We start from the raw sequence: 21,227 nt of genomic DNA, 5'->3' as shown, positions 1-21,227 counted from the left end.
TTCACATTTATTGAGATGATTATGTGATTTTTTTGTCTTTCAGTACATTTATATAGTGTACTACATTTATCAATTCACATATCTTGAACCATCCCTGCATCTCTGGTATAAAGCCTACTTGGTCAGGATGAATAATCTTTCTGATATTTTCTTGTATTCTGTTTGCCAATATTTTGTTGAGAAATTTGCAGCTATGATCATGAGGGAGATTGGTCTGTAATTTTCTTCTTTTTCTCTGTCTTTGTCTGGTTTTGGTATTAGGGTGATGCTGGCTTTGTAGGAGTTCAGTAGAATTCCTTCCTTTTCTGTTTTATGAAAAAGTATGAGAAGCAGTGGTGTTAGTTCTTCCAGGAAGGTCTGGCAAAATTCATTAGTGAATCCATCTGGGCCTGGACTTTTTTTAGTTGGAAGACTTTTTATAACTGCTTAGATCCCCATACTTGTTATAGGTCTATTTAAATTTTTATCTCATCTTGGTTTAATTTTGGTAGGTCATATGAATCAAGGAAATCATCCATTTCTTTCGGATTTTCAAACTTAAAGACATATGTATTCTGAAAGTAAGTCATTATGATTTTCTGAATTTCTTTGGTATCTCTTGTAATGGTATCTTTTTCCTCTCTAATTTTATTAATTTTTTTCTCTTCTCTCTTTCTTTTGGTCAGATTTGCTAAGGGTTTATCAATCTTGATTATCCTTTCAAACAACCAACTCTTTGTTTCATTGATTCTTTGGATGGTTTTAGTGGTTCCTATTGCATCAATTTTTGCTCTAATCTTCATTGCTTCTTCCTGTCCACTGATTTTTGGTTTGCCTTTTTCGTTTTTTCCAAGGCCTTAAGGTAAAAAATTAAATTTTTGCTTGTGAACTCTCTAATTTCATAATATAGACACTTAGAGCTATAAATTTCCTTCTTAGGACTACCTTCATTATATCCCAAGGATTTCATATGTTGTATTCTCATAATCATTTGAGTCTATGAATTTATTGATTTGCTTTTTGATTTCTTCAATGACCCGTTCATTATTCAATAGTGTACTGTTTAGTCTCCATGAATTTGTGTATTCTGTGTAGATTTTCTTGGTGCTGATTTACAGTTTAATCCCATTGTGGTCAGACAGAGTGCAAGGGATTATTTCAATTTTCCTGTATTAGTTAAGATTTGCTTTGTGTCCTAATATATGGTCTGTTTTGGAGAATGTTCTATGTGCTACTGATAAAAATATATAACCTATAGCATTTGGATGGAATGTTCTGTAGGTATTTGTTAGGTCCATTTGTTCCATGACATCATTTAATCCAGAAGTCTCTCTGTTTATCTTTTGCAGGGATAACCTGTCCACTGATGAGAGTGGGATATTGATGTCACCCACTAAAATTGTGTTAGGTGTTATCTGTGACCTTAAGTCTAATAGTGTTTGTTTGATGAAATTAGTAGCTCCTATATTAGGTGCATATATGTTTAGGATTATAATGTCCTCCTGTTGGAGTGTTTCTTTAATCAGTATAAAGTGACCTTTATCTTTCCTCACTAACATTGGTTTGAAGTCTATCCTGTCAGATATTAGGATAACAACCCTTGCTTTTTTCCTAGGCCCATTTGCTTGAAAAACCATTTTCCATCCTTTCACCAAGACAGTGTCTATCTTTTATTGAGAAATGAGTTTCCTGGAGGCAACAAACAACAGGATCCTGCCTTTTAATCCAGTCTGCAAGTATATGTCTTTTGGTTGGGGCATTGAGGCCATTGATATTAAGAGTTATAATTGAAATGTATGTGTTTATTATCACCATTCTTATTTTGTAGTGCTTCCTGTTTCCCTTTAGTCTCTTGTTTCAACTGTTATTTGAGTATGGTTTATTTTTTCCTGTTTCCTGATGTGTGTGCTTTGCTTTCTCTTCAGCATGAAGGATTCCTTCTAGTATTTTCTGTAAAGGTGGCTTAGCTGTCATACATTCCTTCAGCCTGTTTTTGTTGTGGAATGTCCTTATTTCTCCTTCAATTTGGATAGATAGCTTTGCTGGATAAAGTAATCTTGGTTGACATTTGTCATCTTTCAGAACTTAGAATATATCATTCCAAGCCCTTCTGGCTTTTAAAGTTTATGTTGAGTAATCTGCTGTGATCCTGGTGGGTATGTTTTCATAGGTGACTTGCTTTTACTCCCTAACTGCTTTCAATATATTTTCTTTGGTTTGCATGTTTAATAGATTAATAGATTAGTTATAACATGGCAAGGAGAGTGTCTTTCCAGATTTTGTTGGTATTCTAAAAGCTTCCTGTATCTGCACTGGCATTTCTTTCCCAATTTGGGCAAAATTTTCTTCTATGATTTGTTCAAAATGCCTACTATGCTTCTGGAGTGCATTTTTTTCCTTCTACTATACCCTGAATTCTTATCTTTTTTGTTGTTGTTGTTGTTGTTTTTTTGTTTTGTTTTCAAAGGAGGGTCTTGCTCTAGCCCAGGCTGGCCTGGAATTTAATATGTAGTCTCAGGGTGACCTCAAACTCACAGCAATCCTCCTACCCCTGCCTCCCAAGTGCTAGGATTAAAGACATGCACTACCATGCCTGGCTTATGTTTGATCTTTTCATAGAATATCTTCAAATTTCCATTCATACCTTCCTATTAGCTTCTCTTTCTCTTTGTTGGACTGTATTAGATCTGCTACCTGGTCTTTTTGTTTAGATATTTTGTTCTCTCCTTCATCCATTTTACTGGTGAGACTTTCCACAGAGTGTTTTATTTGGCTGGCCTTTTTTTTCAGTGCTAGTATTTCTGTCTGGTTTTTCTTCAGTATTTCTATTTCCTTACTAATGTCTTGTAATGACCTCCTTATTTCATTAAGCTGGTTTTCTGTGTTCTCTTGGAATTCCTTCAGGAGTTTGTTTTCTTCTTTGGTTCCTTTGATTTCTTTGAGTATAGATAAGATCTCTTTTTAAAAAAAAAATCTTTGTCAGGTATTTCATCTAAAACAGTCTTATTCAGAGCCATTTCTGATGGATTTATAATTTTTGGTGGGATTGTATTGTCTTGATTCTTTTTGTTTCTTGTATTATAATGTAGTGATTTTTGCATCCTGAGTTTATTTCATGCTTCGGTTTTCTAATTATCTGTGTTGCTTTTACACTTGGAAATCCAAATTTATGATCCTTCAGAGTAGGAGTTTAAAGTGCCACATGTAGCTCTTGTACTGCAATCCAACCAAGTATTCTAGTGGGCTAGGTGGAGAAATTTACTGGCAAATTTTTAAATTCCACTGAGCGATATACACATTCAATAAAAACCAGCACAGAGTATGCAAATGTGGGGATTGAAAGAAACAGATAATTTTATAAAGCCAAAATCCCTAAAGGTGTTTGTTGCTGTACATTCTTAATCCTGTCAGCTGGGAGTTTGAAATTTTTGTTCTGAAATGGGTTCAAAGTCAGCCTGGCTCTGAATCAGACCCTGCCCCCAATGATGATAGAAGAAAAAGACAAAGGCCCTATAAATCGTAAAGCATCAGAGGCAACAATAGTCAACCCCCAAATACAGCTTAGTTGAAAATGGTAAAGCCAACCAAGAATATGTAACCCATAACCTGCCCTGACATAGAAATAGAGATTATCACTTCCAATGCAGGCCTATTTACTTTCTTTTTTGTCAGTCCACCTCATTACCTTTTGGGGTAGCTTCAAGTCTCACCAATGCTGAGTGCCCATCTCCATCCCTCTGTATTGTGTTGTGAATCTGGGATTCTGATCAGCTGTGCTGGATATGGGGATTGAATGTGTTCTCTGGAGGGTCATGGTGCTGTCAGTTGGGGAATGGGAGAGTGCATGATGCCTGGAGTTGTACTAGAACTGCTCAGCTGGTCCCACCTTTGTCCCCATCAGCAGTTCCTCAGCTAGTCTCCTGTTCAGGTTTCTTGACTTTGTAAGAAGGCTGATGAGGTTGGAAAATCCCCTTGTTTGGTCTCTGCTTCTGCAGCTGGGCAATGGGTGGGTGCTCAGATCTGTATGGATCCACACAGATTGGGTCCAGGTCTGCAAGTGCCTCGGCAGGAATCTGGCCCTTTGTTATAGATCTTAGTTTTTCCTGCTTCTCCACTGTGACCAATGAAACCTATATACCTTTACTTTTTGGATGAAGAGTGGTTTTGCTTAGATCCCTCCCTAGGCTGGACTGGGGTGACTCCTATGCAGCTATCTTACCCAGATGTCCACCATCCCTCTCTTTAAGCTAACTCACCTGAGATATCAAGGGCCTATGTCACTAAGACTGAAATATCATAGTTCTAACATGATTTTTTGTAAATCCAGAAAAATCATCATCATGGTTTTCTAAACTCCACATTTCTGGTGTTCTTGGTTAGTAGACATACACCGATTTGTGAGGCCTTATGACCTTGAGTATTTCCTTCGATGTTCTTTTCATTTTCTAATCACATAAGTCAATTTTGTCATCTGTGTACTCATACAGTTTGTTTCAACAGCTCCTGCTCCAAATGATTTCAAAAATGCCCTTGAAACTCTGAAACTGCCTCCCAGTCCATGCTCATCCCCTGCCTGTCCTTCAGAATAATGCTGCTCCCTTCAGAGACCCTGAGACTGAGCTTTTATTCACAGACTACGTACATATAAATGAGTCTGGAATGTAAAAAATTTCAGAAATTCAGCATCCTACTGCTGAACACCAAGAGGTCTGTCCAGAGGCTGCCCCCTGCTATCTAGATAGCCCAAGAAGAACCAGATACCTGGGTGGCTATCTCAAAAGAAAAGATTTCAAACTGATTGACCCCATGGCACCACAGGAGACCCCTTGTTCGTCCATAACAACCAATATCAGTTCTCTATCCACAAAAACCTGACTCTTCTTCCCAGTCTCCATCTCTCTCCATTAATAAGGCTAAATCGGGCTCTATATTACCCTCAAGTCTTGTTTCCATGCTGAGTGGTGTGCATTAATTACTTAACTTATCCCAACCAAAACTGGCTAAAGATTGTTGGCTCTGCCTAAAATTCAAGCCTCCTTACTATGAGGGTCTGGATGTAAAAATTCCAGTTCTTATAAATAATATTTCAAATATTTCAAATGCTCTCCTTTTAATCCAGCCTTGACTTTAGGGGATATAGCTGGAAGTGCTTCTTGCCTAAATCTTTCTCAATCCTCCTTTTCAGTCAATTGTAACAACACCTTGATTAACTGATTCTAAAGCATTTTTTGCACCCCCTGGAACTTGGCTAGCTTCTACTTCTGGCTTGACTAAATGTATCACTCTCAGAGACGTAAATGATACTCCTACCTTATGTGTCACAGTCCATGTACTTCCCCAGGTCTATACTTACCAGCAGCTTGAAGGTAAGCACATTATGTTGCCCACAGGTCTTGAAACACACTACAAGAGAGCTGCCATTTTACTGGTACGCATCTTGATGGGACTTAGTGTAGCAGGTTCAGCAGCTCTTGGAACAACAGCATTGGTAACCCTATACTCCACAATACCAAGTATGGTGCCAATTTGTTAATCCAGTAGGGCATAAAGCAGACTTTGAAGAGAACAGGATACTCCTTGAGCACTCAGGCCCCTTCAAAAGAGTCTGCATCCTTTCTCTTGCCCCAGGGCAGGTCAGGGGGCCCATTCTCAAAGGTTGTAATCTTTAAATTGCAATTGAGCAAGAAGCAGTTCACCCAAAGATTTTATTTTTTCTGTGTCATGTCTCTCTGCTAACACCAGTCTCTTTCTTTGCAATGCAATCCTGCATAATTTGTCAGGACACAGCCATAATAGCAAGCATCTCAAACTGCTTCTAGCCCAGTCTAAGCAAATCTCTTTCTCACCCTCATAAGCCAAACTTCTCAGTCCGTAGTTCTTATTGCATTCAGGTCTTTCAACTCTGACCAGAATAGTCCATCAAGCTGTACTTACAGCACTGCAAGGCTTCTTTTAAGCCAAGGTTTCAAATATTTCCACATTCCTCTTGAAAATCAGCTCCAAAAGGTCAAAGCCACACAATCAGGTGTCTAACAGCAAATGACACCACTCCTAGGTACCAACAATACTGTTGCAGTGAGGATCACATTGCTGGCAGAAGTCACCCGACCAAGAACAGCTTTTGGGAAAAAGAGGTTTATTTTGGCTTATGGCGCTGGGTGTGGGGAAGCACCATTATGGCAGAGGAAAAGGATGGCATGAACAGAAGGTGGATATCATCCCCTGGCCAACATCAGGTGAACAATAGTAACAGGAGAGTGTGCCAAACACTGGCAAGGGGACACTGACTATAATACCCATAAGCCCACCCCCAACAATACACTACCTCCAAGAGGTGTTAATTCCCACATCTCCATCAGCTGGAAACCTAGCATCCAGAACACGTAAATTTATGGGGGACACCTGAATCAAACCACCACACTCTCTTTGTATAAAACTTGTAATGGCTGTAACTGCTGCACTGCCGCCTCCAGCCTGGGAGAGGTTTTTGAAGTCCTTCTCTGCTTGATTCTCATAAAAGGAGTCAATGACTGTTTGAAATTTGGTTCAATTTCTTAATTCACATCACCCCAGTTGGTTCTGATCCCAGTTCATATCCAACATAGATAAAGCTCAGCCAACAACTAGACTTCGTTTCTCACTGCCAAGCTGTGTCCAATATGGTGAGGCTTATAATGCAACTTCACAGCTGAGTGATCCCTGTCCAGGAGTCACAGCTCTCTAGAAAAGTGAAAGCATGTGGAGGTAATGTTTATAGTCCGTCACAAAGTGCCATGCAGTTTGCTAGCTTATTGCCCACAAGTGTCTCATTGGGATTACAGCACCCTTAATCTCACTCCAATTTAACAGTTGAAAAAATATTTATTTTTAAAAGGAAATAAATGACATCCAGAACCGCAAAGCTAATACAAGGAAGACAATTTGAACCCTGGTCTTTTGTCTCCATACCCAGAGCTTGCCATTAATTAAATACAAAATGTTTTTGTGAAACTAGAACATAATAGACAAGATGCTGAATAAAGAAAAACTCAGCTTTAAAAATTTATTCATTTTATTTATTTGAGAGAGAGAAAGAGAATGGACACACCAGGGGTTTCAGTCACTGCAAATGAACTCCAGACACATGCTCTACCTTGTGCATCTGGCTTGCATGGATCCTGGCGAACTGAACCTGGGTCCTTCTGTTTCATAGGAAAGTGTCTTAACTGCTAAGCCATCTCTCCAGCCCCAAATGAGCTTTTGTTGTCATTTTTTGATGATAGCCATCTTGACTGAGGTAAAATGGCATCTCAAATGGACTTAGTTTGCATTTCCCAGTAGCTGGGGATGTTGAATATTTTCTAAAATACTTACTAGCCAGCTTTGTTTCTTTTTTGTATGAACTGTGTTCATTTCATTAGCCCATTTGGTGATTGGCTGTTTTTTTTTGTTTGTTTGTTTTGGAGCTTATGTTGTGCAGTTCTTTGCAAGTTCTGGATATTAGGACATACACTTTATTTTTGGAGCAACTTAAATAAGTATTGTATTTTAAATTTTGGTATCTCTGTATTCATTGTTAGTATGCAGAAATACAATTGAATTTGGTATATTTGTATCCTCAGCTTTGATAAACTCACTAGTTATAGGGATTTTATTCTTTTTTGTGGGTCTTTATATATTCCTTAGAATTATATATACAAACAGTCATATCATCTGCACATAGCTGGCAAAAATTTTCTCCCATTCTATAAGCTGTCTGTTCTACTGTTCTAGCACCATTTATTAAAAGTTTCTTCATCCATTCAGTTTCTTTTGCATCTTTGTCAAAAAGCTGTTGGACAGGGACAGGAGAGATAGCTTAGTGGTTAAGGCACTTGCCAGTGAAGCCTAAGGACCCAGGTTAAATTTCCCAGCCCTCATAAGCCATATGCACAAAGTGGTGCACACATATGGACTTGATTTGCAGTGTCCAGAGGCCCTGGTGTGCCCATTCTCTCTCTTTATCATAAATAAATAAAAATGAATTTTAAAAAACTCTGCTAGACAGAGCCAGGAGGATGATAGCCACAAGTTCAAGGCCAGCCCAGGATGAGTGAGACCCTGTTTCAATCTTTATCCCCCCCCCACCAAAAAAAAAAAAAAGGCAAGTTAGTTGCATAAGTCAAGCAAAGCAATGCATCCATGATCCCACTACTTGGAAGTCAAATGCAGAGGGATCATGAGCTAGAGGCCAGCCTGGGCTACAAAAGGGAGCCTGTCTCAAAACCAAAGCAAGATTAAAAAAAAAAAGAATCAGTTGGAAATAATTAGGTAGTTCTGAGTTCTCTATGAAGCTCATTGTTCTATGTGTCTGTTCTTCTACCTACATTAACAGTTGTAATTACTGCAACTGTATCATGAGTGTTGGAATAAGGTGTTATAGTTACCTTTGCATTTCTGGGACTAAACTCTTGACCAAGCATCTGATGAGAAAAAAGAATTCATTTGGCTTACAGTCTCAAGGGAAAGCTTCATGTTGGCAGGAAAAGATGGTAGAAGAGAATCTGTACATTACCTCCTACCAACAGCAGGTGGCCAACAACAGTAGGTGTGATCTGGGAGCTCTGGAAGGGGACCTCGCTATAATATGCCTAAACCTGCCTCCAACAACAAAGCTCCTCCAGCAAGCTTCCACCTATCAAACTGCCATCACCTAGGGACCAGGCATTTGGAATATGTGAGCTTGTGGTAGAACTTCTGATTCAAACCACCACAAGAGGTAAAATGATTCCCGTTTTTTTTTTTGTTTGTTTTTTTTTTTTTTGTTGTTGTTCTTTCTCATAATTGCTTAAATTGTGAATATTCTTGCCTAAAATGCAAGAGGTTTTGCTAAAATTGTAATATGTGCATGAAGTATGCATAGCAGTTTGAGGAAATTTGACACCTTTATTAAGCTGATTCTTCCAATATATGAACATGCTATTCCTCCCCTCTTGTTTGGATCTTCTTTGATTTATTTCATTAAGATTCTATCTTTGCAGATACACTATAAATATTTTGCTAGATGTACACACACTTAATTTAGCAGAGCATGGATATCACTTCCTCACCAACATAGACATAGGTAGACAACAGGAACAGGAGATGTGCCAAGCACTGGCAAGAGGAAACTGGTTATAACACCCATAAGCCCACCCCCAACAATACACTGCCTCCAAAAGACCTTAATTCCCAAATCTCCATCAGCTGGGAACCTAGCATTAAGAAAACTTAAGTTTATGGGGGACACCTGAGTCAAACCACCACATGCAACAGCAACAGGAATACATCTATTCCTCTGAAAATTTGCTCACTAGCCCATGCTGTTCTGATGCTTCTAAAGGCTTAACAATCTGAATTTAAAGCCTTCCATATTGGATGTGTACATTTGTACTTCCAGCTTTTCTCTTCATTCTTTTCCATCCTCTTCTGTGCCTCAAGCTAACTTTCAGGATGAAATCAAGATGCTCCTATGCTTTGTCTTCAGGTTACCAGAGGCAGTAGAGAATCCCATTAGATCAGAGAAAGGTAACATTATTAATGTCCCTAGCCATCTTTCTCATGGTACCAAGTCCGATTCACTCTTACGTACACACCAAAACTCCTACAAGGCAGCCCTTGCACACAGCTCTGTCCAGTTCCGTAGCTGCTTCCTCCCTCCTTTTCCCTTTCACAGGCACCTGGAGCACAGCATTCTCCACTGTAGTTCCCTGTGTTCTGCATATCAAATTATCCCTTTATTAAAACCCTCTTCAAATTACCCAATTTGAGTGAACCATCTGCTTCCTGCTAGGACACTGATCCATTCTACAAATAGTAGAATTTCCAAATCCCAAACACCAGACATATAATACCAGTTGTCATAAAACAGTAATGATTTATTTTTTTAGAAAAGCCATTTGCAGATAGATATTTATAGGCAAATAGGTTTCAGCTTTAAAATAAAGATAAGAATGTCAGGTTAAAATAGCATGCAGACATGTCTTGTATCTTTTGTTTGATTTAAACAGTATCTGTAGTATTGGTAGGTACTGTATTTGCTTCCCAGTGACTGTACAATTACAGTCCAGTACTGACTACTCATGTGTACTCCTCACAATGTTAATTTTCTCTGCACCTGAAACTCATTGTTATCACTTCTTTTTTAATGTTCTACTGAGGCAGAATGAAACCACAGTCCTGCCCTTTGTCTAATGCAAGTAGTTAGATTACCCATAAATTTCTATTGTCTATACCCATGCTGAAGCTTTTTATGAAGAAAAAAAGGTGAAGAAGTAAGGTTAAGGGAAAAATCTGATAAAAATATATTATTTCACAGTTGTAAAAATGGTTAGCAAACCTACCTAAGGCAATGGTAGCAGAAATAAAATCATAAACCTTTACATAAAATTATTAGAGTTCAGTGGGCTTGATTTCTGATGGTTACAATCCAAAAATGCTTTTCATATTTTTTTAAAACTTACCCAATGTATCATACTCACAAAGATTAAGTTGTATCGAAATCATGACAACTTGCTAGAAAACTCAGGATTAAAAAACCCTCTTAAATAATAGCCACATCTTTTCATGCAAACACATTTAAGAACTGAAACATTTTCTGCAACAAACAAACCAAAATCTACTTGTATCACCATTACCAAAATTCTAAAGTTTCACCATTTCATACTAAAAGGCTTGAGGTCAAAACTACATGAATGTTGACTTCAGCTATGTCATTGATCCTGAGAATATGAGTATAGGCACAAAGGAAAACCCCTCAAAATTTAGCATTAACTATACAAATTGTTTGTCAATATTAACAAAGGAAAAACTTGCTTTATAATGACACATATCATGTTAGGGCTAAAGTCATTAACTCAATGCCCTCATTTTACAGACAAGAAGACTGTAATCTATGGATGCTTAGTAAGTTGCTCAAAGCCATGTTGATGACCAGTGCTTCTCTTAAAGATTCTCAGACTTTTCTGAGTACTTTATTAGTATGTTTCCTCATTTTTGCATTTTGTCTGATCTTATATAAAAAAAGGTGATAGGCTACACATTGCAGCCCTTTACCTTAGGTCTCTGTACTGTAAATTTTATACTATACAGAAACTAAACCACTTTGGATATTGAATATGAAGAATAGCCATTTTACTTATCATCTTTTCTTTTAATTTTTGTATTTATTTATTTATTTATTTTGAGAGTAACAGACACAGAGAGAAAGACAGCTAGAGGGAGAGAGAGAGAATGGGCGCGCCAGGGCTTCCAGCCTCTGCAAACGAACTCCAGATGTGTGCGTCCCCTTGTGCATCTGGCTAACATGGGATCTGGGGAACCGAGCCTCGAACCGGGGTCCTTAGGCTTCACAGGCAAGCGCTTAACCGCTAAGCCACCTCTCCAGCCCACTTATCATCTTTTTAACTTCATACATTCAAGAGTTTTTGTTGGAAGGGCAAAAGAAAGTGACAAAGTCAAAAGTGATCAATAGATTTAACCTCATTGTTTTGTCATATGTGATATGTGAATCCTACAGAGCTCAAAGATTGAAGAATATTAGGCCAGTGAATTTGGGCTCCTTTGACCAACAAATGTGACAGTGCAATGAAACTGACTGACACAGGGTGGGTGGCTTCTGATTTGATTCTACTGGCAAAGACAGTCTGAATTCATGAGCATCACAGTGAAGAATATGACTAAAAGGAAAATGTAGTAAAGATAATACAATCAAAAACATTGCTTCTTTTTTGTTCTTAGCAAGAAAAAGCTTTTATTTTGGCAAATGGTTCTATGGCTAAGGAAGATGGAGACACTGGAAACTGATCTCTGTCATGAGGAATTGTTCCCCAATTATGAATTGAAAGGCACATACCAAGCAGTTCAAGTTGCCTTTAGCTTGTGAGATTTCAGTTGTGCTTTTATCTTTTTATCAACATGAGAAGACCTGAAAAAGTGACACCCAGGCATGTGTATAATTTATTTTCAAATGGGCCCATCCTCCTCTTCTTTTCTAGTTTTTATTTTCTGAGCATATTTTGCTAGTCCTCTGTTTTATAAAAGAATTGGTCCATGATGGTCTCAGAAAGATGCACTTACAGTCTGTGCTCTACCTTATTTACAGAAGAGTTGGATGGCCCTCTTGTGCAACTATAAGATGGATGTTCTTCCAATGTCACTGTGTTGGTGTTTCAATGTTGTCACTTCTTGGATTGTAAAAGTTCAGGATTATCTTTTCTCACTGGTTGTTTAAGACTTACTTCACTTCCAGATGAGATGATTGGCAACCTGTTATCCATATGGTATTTGATAAGGTGGCCAACATTGTCAAATATGTGATCCTTGGTCCTCACCTTGAAAAGAAAGCACAAATATACTTAGGTTGAACAATACTAATTCTACTGGAAGATATAAAAATCAGAGGCAAAACCAGACTTGTCTCTAAGGCAGATTTTATTTATGTACAAAAAGGTACTTTTCAACTCTTCTTTAATAGCAGTCTTATCATTCCCTATTACCCTTTTAAGTAATCATCTGTATAATTTAGGAAAATGGTAAGCATTTATCATACCATCCAAATTTTAAATCTACCTCTTTTCAGTACTGTTGCTTTATATATTCTATCATGTCACCCCTTCTATAAATATTTTAGCTGATTTTCATATAGTCATGAATCCAGGACTACAAATATCTTCAATAGATTAGAGTGCTTTCATATTACCCGTCCTCTAAGGAAAGCATGGCCCTTGCAGGAGTCTCTCTCTCCTTATAGGTTCAACACAACTCTTGTACCTCCAAGCAGGCTTGTGAGACATTCAAAATAGTTGGTCATGTCTTCTTCCTACAGGCTTCATAAATAGCAACTGATTTGTAAATATTTGTTGTATGAATTACTGTCTGCATGTTGAACAAAATAAATTTCCCATTGTGGAATTTCTTCCCTAGGTTTTTCATATCCTTGTCCTATGCATGGACAGAAGGCATGCTTTACTATCTATTGTGGCTCCATTGGCTTGATCATCTGATTGCACCTGTGCTTTCTGAAGATAGCTGGGAACCACCTGATAGAGGGAAGCCATGGAGAACACCTATTTACAGGGGATTCTTTGAGTTCTGCCTACATATTGGGATTCTGGCATATTGAAATAATTCACAATTTGTGGATTAAAATAGGATAATGGCATTGTATATAGATTAAGTTACTCAACTTTGATTATTGTACTAGAGCTAGTAAGCATAAATTCAAAGATAAAGAAAGGAGTCTGATGGCTTTCAACTTATTCTCTAATGATTCCAAACTCTGGGAAAGTTTTTATGTCTTCCATTTCATCCCCTCAGCCAATTGAGCTGACCAAGCCTGCTGAAATCTGTTCTCACTCCCCTCTGTATTTGCCCTGCCAACATTCTGGTTCAGGATTTCAGTGCTGAAATTCTCCCCTGAACTGATGACTTACTTCTTGGTCTTCCTCTCTTTAATAAACCCTGCATAAATATGCCAACTGGTCTTCCTCTCTCATAAATCCTGCATACAAATGCCAACTTAACCTTCCTAGTGCATAGACTACAAGACTATAAACTAGCACCTTCTGGCCAAATATACTAGATCTTATTTATCCCTTCCTGGGAGTTAGGATCAGAGTGTCTGTCACCTAAGATTTCTGACTTGAAAGTTGAGAGCGTATATAAAACTTGTTTTGTGGTTTCTTAGAAAAAAATCAAGTCTGCCCTCATTGGGTCTCTACTCTGCACTGTAAAAATTAGATGGTGTTGATATGTAATCTGTCCTATGTACACCAGACATACTTTCTTGGGTTAAAACATGTGTGACATGTTTTTTTTTTATCTTTTCACAATTTTTATTAACATTTTCCATGATTATAGAAAATATCCCATGGTAACACCCTCCCCCCCCCCACACTTTCCCCTTTGAAATTCCATTCTCCATCATATTGCCTCCCCATCTCAATCATTATGTTTTAAGTGCTTAAGTATATAATAGAATATTGCTAATTATCAGCACAATTTTGACAGCAGGTCTCTAGTACTTTTTCTGGTATGATTGAAACTCTATAGTGATTGAACAGCAAGTCCTCATTCCCCAGCTCCTGGAAACTACCATGCTGCTTCTGTGTGTTATGAGTCTGACTTCTTTGGGTACCTCTGCTAAGTGGGAGGAATCATGTGTATGTTTTCTCATCTTTGGCAATATGAGTATTCAAGCCAATTGCTCATTTTTTAATCAAGTTTGTCCATTTTATTCTTTTTTCTTTTTGTAGCTTTCAAGGGAGGGTCTCGCTCTAGCCCAGGCTGACCTGGAATTCACTATGTAGTCTCAGGTTGGCCTTGAACTCATGGTGATCCTTCTACCTCTGCCTCCCAAGTTCTTGGATTAAAGGCATGTGCCACCACTCCTGGTTTTTATTTATTTTTTGAGCTTTAGGATTTCCTTTTGTATTTTGAATGTTAATTCTTTATCAAAACTATGATTTGCAAACAATTTTCCCATTCTATAGGTGAGTCATATCCTTTGCTATGTAGCACATTTTATGCAATCCTACTTGTTGTATGGCCAGTTTCCTCTGCAGTGAAAAAAGCAAAAAAAGCAGCTGGGTCAACTCACCAGAGGAGATGTGGGAAGGGTCCTCAGATCCCTACCTGAGATTTAGTTACTAGACACCCCCTCCCAGACCAGCTGTATGCAACAATCTACAAGGTCTTGTGATTTCAGGGAGGAGATACAGAATATACAGAGTAAAAGATCTGAGAACTATAAACTCCATTGAGGTGGTATCTTTAAAGTCTCCATGCTCTGTAAGTGAGCCCTCACCTGAGACTGAGGGAGGAGCATCCAGAAGAGGTAATCTCAGTATAGTGAGCCCCACTGAAGTGTTGCTGCTTTGGGGTCTCATGCTCTGTAAGTAGGCCCTCGCCTCCAGGCTGAGGGAGGAGCATTCATAGAAGTAACCCTCATATAGTGAATCCCACTAAAGATCTGCTCTGTGGTCTCATACTCCTATACAGGGACAAGGAGCTTCTAGCAGTAGCCACAGGGAAGTTGTCATTCAGGGTGGATTGAGACTTCTCCATAGCACAGCTTCTCTGAGGTCCCCATGCTGTGTAAGTAAGCCCTCATCCCAAGGCTGAGAGAAGCATTGAAGGATTAGAAGAGGGACTAATGGAGAGAAGGAGGGGATATGATGGAGAGTGGAGTTGTGAGGAGGAAAGTGGGGAAAGGGAGAGAATTATCATGGTTTATTGTCTGTAAGTATAAAGTTGTCAATAAAAAATTATACATTGGAGGGATGGCTTAGTAGTTAAGGCATTTGCCTGCAAGGCCAAAGGACCCAGGTTCAATTCCCCAGGACCCACATTAGCCAGATGCATAAGGGGGCACATGCATCTGGAGTTCATTTGTGGCTGGAGGCCCTGGTGTGCCCATTCTCTCTCTCTGTGTGTCCTTTCTCTATCAAATAAATAAAAATAAAATATTTTTAAAATTATACATTATAAAAAAGATCATTTGGCTGCATGAGCTTATTTCTAGATTCTCTGTACTGTCCCATTTGCCTAAATATCCTTATGTCAGAACTATATTATTTTGACTAATAGAGCTCTGAAATATGATCAGAAGCATAAGGCCTCCAGCTTTATTCTTTCTCAAGATTGTTTTGGTTTTTCAGAGTTCACTGTGGTTTCATATAAATTTTTTAGGACTGATTTTCTATGTTGATAAAAATGCACTGGGAATTTTATAAAGATTGAAATTCGATCTGTATATTCCTTTGGGAAATATAAATATTTTAATAGTATTAAGTCTTCTTGATCATGGAGATGAGATATCTTTCTATTTACCCTGTCTCCTTTAGTTTCTTTCATTAACTGTTCAAAAATTATTATTTATTTATTGGAGGGCTGGAACCAAGCCTTCGACACATGAGCCTTTTGGAGGGTACTTTCTATCCAAACCATAACAAGAGTATAATGTCAGTTGTGAAGTTTCCATATATGGCCTTTATTTTGTTCAAATCCCTTCTATTACTATTTTTTAGTGTGTCTACCATGGAAATGTGTGGAGTTTTGCCAACTGCCTTTTGTAAATCTATGGAGGTGATCATGTGATTTTTTTAAAAAAAAATTCTTCCTATTAATGTGGCATATGACACAGAGTGATTTTTAATGTGTTGAGTCTTCCTTGCATTCCTGTGATAAATCCCACATAGTCATGATGTATTCTTTCAATGTGTTACTGAGGTTTATTTGTGTGTTATATACTTTTCTGGCTTTGATAACAGGATAATGCTGACCTCATAAAATGAGGCTGCTTTATGTTTTTGGAAGCACTTGAGAAGGATCAGTGATTATTCTTCTCAATTTTGATATAATTTGTTGATGAAGCCATTTAAGCCTGAGCTTTCCTTTGTTGATAGATTTTTGATTACTGATTCCATTGCCTTACCAATTGCAGGCATATTCTGATATTTCTATTTCCTCATGATTTAGTCTTGATAGATCCATTTCTTCGAGGTTATACAACTTTGGGGGTAGTTTTATATGACTCTTGGTAGATTTCAACTTAAAGCTTATTCTGTCTGATAAAATATACTTTATCTGATACAGCCAGCCTTGTTCTCTTTTTGTATCACTTTCATGAAATATCTTTTCTATCCTTTCAACTTCAGCCTGCTTACACCATTAAGTCTAAAGTTAATTATTTTTGGATACTATATAAATTGGGATTTTGTTTGTTTGTTTGTTTGTTTGGCTTTTCAAGGTAGGGTATTGCTTTAGCTGAGGCTGACCTCCTGGAATTATCTATGTAATCTCAGGGTGACCTCAGACCCAAGGTGGTTCTCCTAACTCTGCTTCCCAAATGCTGGGATTAAAAGTGTGCATCACCATGCCTGGCCTAGATAGTTTTGTTTTTTTTTTTTAATATTTTGTTTATTTATTTATTTATTTTTGAGAGAAAGGGGCAGAGAGTTAGAGAGGGAGAGAGAGAGAAAATGGGTATGCCAGGCTTACAACCACTGAAAATTAACTCCAGATGCAGGTGCCCCCTTGCACATCTGGCCTACATGGGTCCTGGAAAATCAAACTGGGATTCTTTGGCTTTGCAGGAAAAGGCCTTAACCACTAAGCAATCTCTCCAGCCCAGTTTTTTGTTTGTTTGTTTGTTTTTGTTTTAAATCATTTGACTGACCTGTTTTGACTGGGGAATTTATTCTATTTAAATTAAAAAATATTGATAGGAAAGAACTCAGTATTGCCATTTTGTTGTTTTTGTCTGTTTTGTAGTCTTTTGTCTCATTTTTCTCCTTTCTGTCTCGCTTTATGTTTCATTGATTTTTTAGTGGTAACAGGTTTAAATTTCTTTGTAATTTTCTTTCATTAATCTTCTGTACATGTTTCATCTGTAGTTACCATGAGGTTAACATAAGACACATGATAATTATAATTATTTATTTTATACAAACAGCTTAGCATCAATAACATACAAATACTCTCCATTTTATCTCTAAACACACATACAATTTATTACTAATTTCACAAATCACTAACATCTTTTCATACTGTATACCAATTGACATATTTTACAGCTATTTTTATACTGCTGTCTTTTAATGTCTATAACAGAATTTAAAACTATTTGCATACCATTATCATGTTGTTGCAGTGTTTTGTATTTGTCTATGCATTTATCTTTAATAAGGAACTTTACAATTTCATAGGCATTTGTTTTACTGTTTGGTGCCCTTATAAGTCAGGTCTTCTGGTCACAAATTCCTTCAGAATTGTTTATGCCAGAAGGTCATTATTTCTCCTTCATTATTATTATAATTTAATTTATTTATTTTTGGTTTTTCAAGGTAGGGTCTCACTCTAGCCCAGGCTGACCTAGAATTCACTACGTAGTCTCAAGGTGGCCTCTAGCTCATGGTCCTCTTACCTCAGCCTCCCAAGTGCTGGGATTAAAGGTATGCGCTACCATGCCTGGCATCATTTTTTATTTTTTTATTTGCAAGCAGAAAGAGGAGGGGAGAGAGAAAATGAGCATGCCAGGGCCTTTTGCTGCTGCAAATGAACTCCAATGCATGAACCCCTATGTGTCTGGCTTCATGTTTGTACTGGAAAATCAAACCAGGTCATCAGACTTTGCAAGCAAGTGCCTTTAGCTACTGAGGAATCTCCCCAGGCACAATTTCTCCATTAAAAAAATTATTTTTTTATATATTTGGGAGAGAGAAAAAATGGGTGCCCTATGGCCTCTATCCACTGCAAACAAACTCCACATTCATGAACCACCTTGTGCATCTGGCTTACATGGGAACTGGGGAATCAAATCTTGATCCTTAGTCTTCACAGGCAAGCACTTTAACTGCTAAGCCATCTCTCCAGCCCAAATTTCTCCATTTTTAAAGGATAGTTTTGCCACATATGGTATTCTTGATTGGAAAGATTTTTTTCTTTCAGAATTTTGAATGTATCTAATCCACTACTGGTCGTATGGAAATTATGAGATATCCACTGGCAATCTTAAGGGAGTTTCTTTTCCTATGATGATCCTCTTTTCTGCTTTCAAATTCTCTGTCTTTGACTTTTTATGTTTTATTTATTATTTATTTATTTAAGAGGGAGAGAAAGAGAGAGAGAGAGAGAGAGAATGGGTGTGCCAGGGCCTCCAGCCATTGCAAACAAACTCCAGATGCATGTGCCACCTTGTGCTTTAATGTGGGTACTGGGGAATCAAACCTGGGTCCTTTGGCTTTGCCGGCAAGTGCCTTAACCTCTAAGGTATCTCTCCAGCCCTCTGTCTTTGATTTCTGGTGGTTTCTTTTCAGTGTGTCATGGTGCAAATTTCTTTGGGTTCATGATAGCTGGGAGTCTGTTGAGCTTCTTGAACACAATGTCTATTTCCTTGTAGAATTTGAGAAGCATTCTGCCATTATACATGTAAATAATCTTTCTCTTTTTATTTTCTCTTCCTTTTGGAATTTTAATAATGTATAAATTGATAGTATCTTATAAATTATTTATGCTTTCTTCAAATATTTTGCTTCTGTTTCTCTTTCTGTTCCTCTCTCTAGACAAAGTTGCCTTAAAATTCACTGATTAGTTCTGTTTGATCAAGCTCTGAACTCTAGAACTTCTCTGCTCAGTTATTGCATTGTTTAGCTCTAAAATTTCTGGTTGGTTCCTTTTGTGTTTTATTTCTCTTAGTGGGTTTTCTAGTTTTATTCATGGATTATGTTATTGATCTTACATAGCACTTTCCAATGGTTATTTTGAATTATTTGTCAGGTAGTTCATATACCTCTATTTCTTTAGAGTTAGTTTCATCTGTGTCTATGTTCAGGCCACTTTCTCCTGCTTCTTTGTCTCATAAATTTGTGCTAGGACCCATGAATCTGAGAAACAACCACCTCCTCCTATTCTAACCATTCCACTCATCCCAGATGAAAGGTTCAAGAGAATGTAAACACTTAGCCTTGAACTCTCTGACCACCAGGCTTTGGATATGAATACATGTCTCCTTACTAGAACAACATCCTGTGCAGTGTACAGTGAGTACACGGTGATACCTTGCCTTCAGGATCCACCAAGAGAAGATGTTTTGCCTGTCCACCTTGGAGTCCACTCAGTACATATTGACCAGGGGATGTTGCACTCTCTCGAACCAAAAAGTCTCCATCCTTTACCAAAAGGTTTTCTGCTGCCTTCCTGCTGAGCTTGCCATGGTAGCATTCTTCATTCCACAGTTGCTGCTCAAGGTGTGGCAAAGAATATGAGCTGGCAGGCTTGACTGAAGCTCTTGGCTGGACAGTTTCTGGTGCCTCTGAAGTCAGAACACATACAAGAGGAATCACCATCACCTTCTCATCCATCCAGCCATTCACACTCAAATATAATCTGACCAAAACTTTTACTTCTACTTTCAGCTTCATAGCTTCCCACTGAATGAGCCTCTTTTGTTTGTGTCATTCACCTACCTAAACTACAGAGTTGACAGGAGAAAAGAAAGCAAATCATGAGTGAGGCATGGCCTAAGGCAGCTGCCCAAGGCCCTGAGGAAGATGTTGTCCAGAAGTGGGAGCAGAAGAAATTGAAAGATGCATGGGTAGATCTGGAGCCTTTGATACTCACAGTGGTCATTATTATGCATGTCCCAGGCTTTACATAGTTTATGCTGCTTTATTTTCAAAATCAGACAGGCCCTCTAAAATGGATATTTAGAAAAGTTATATACTCAAAGTCACACTGATATGCTTTAGATCTGGGATTTGAAACAAAGACTATCTGACTCTAAATCTCAGGAGCTAGTTGTAGGCTTTTAGACATGGTCTAGCCATTCTTCTTCTGCAGTGCCCACGAAGGTCCCCAGTAGAAGGAAAGGTTATCAGGATAGTACAGTGTTGCCAGAGAGGTAGAAACAGTAGAGCACAACTGTAATCCCAGTGCTAAAGAGGCTAAGGCAGGAGGACTGCTGAGAGGTGGGTGCTAGCTTGAGCTACCTAGCAAGTGTAATGCAAGCCTGAACAACTTAGTGAGACTCTGTCTCAAAACACATGCATGCATGTGCACATGTGCACGCGCGTGCGTGTGCGCACACACACACACACCAGCACTACCAGCACCAGAAATGAAGCAACAATATAAATGTTTATGATTGAATTCAAATTAAAGGTATATATGTAATGGCATATTAACAAGGAAAATAACCATAGAAACCAGACATTGTTTTGAAATACAAAAGATATTTGCATAGAAACCACCCTTCACTTTATTACACAAAGGAGTGTTTATAAGTTTTTATTCAAGGATCGTACTGATGACAAATTTCACTCTAGGTTGTATTTCACCGCACTATGAAATCACTGGTGTAGACAACCAATAGTACCCTAAAGGTCATAATCCAGTTCCCTTGTCAATATGTTATAATTTTGTCCCTACTTAGTAACATCTTTCTGCATAACATAGTGATGATGTAGCACAGAAAATGTTTCTTTTAAGAAATATCTTTAGTCCAAATCTAATGACTGGAAATAGTTCTCCCCTACAAATAATCAAGTCTTTCTATTGTTGCCAGGAACAGTCCAACAAAATGTGTCCAGACTGATGAATAATGCTTACAGTTGGCATGAGTGCTGTCTGCTTCCAGGCACAATGGAGAATTTCTAGTGAACAATCCTGTGTGAGTGTGGAGTATGTGTGCCCAGACAGGCTCTGCATGAGAGTGAGGCATATATGCACATGTATGGGCACCCACATTGTAG

At 38.1% G+C, this 21,227-nt stretch overlaps 1 protein-coding gene across 1 annotated transcript in view; it reads right to left on the bottom strand.

Moving 5' to 3' along the window:
* Window positions 1–11,281: 11,281 nt before the first annotated feature.
* Window positions 11,282–21,227, bottom strand: part of Shc4 (SHC adaptor protein 4) — a 112,612-nt gene continuing 102,666 nt past the window's right edge. The window contains exons 11-12 of the mRNA XM_004669736.3: window positions 19,536–19,789; window positions 11,282–12,308 (exon numbers count right to left, since the gene is read on the bottom strand). Of these exons, the coding sequence (XP_004669793.3) occupies window positions 12,156–12,308; window positions 19,536–19,789 (407 nt within the window). The 3' untranslated portion in view covers window positions 11,282–12,155. The remainder of the gene's footprint in view (window positions 12,309–19,535; window positions 19,790–21,227) is intronic.

Source organism: Jaculus jaculus, chromosome 8 (genome assembly GCF_020740685.1).
Source record: "Jaculus jaculus isolate mJacJac1 chromosome 8, mJacJac1.mat.Y.cur, whole genome shotgun sequence".
NCBI classification, from domain to species: domain Eukaryota; kingdom Metazoa; phylum Chordata; class Mammalia; order Rodentia; family Dipodidae; genus Jaculus; species Jaculus jaculus.
The sequence above is the reverse complement of the archived record's forward strand: the minus strand, read 5'-3'. Positions and strand labels throughout refer to the sequence as shown.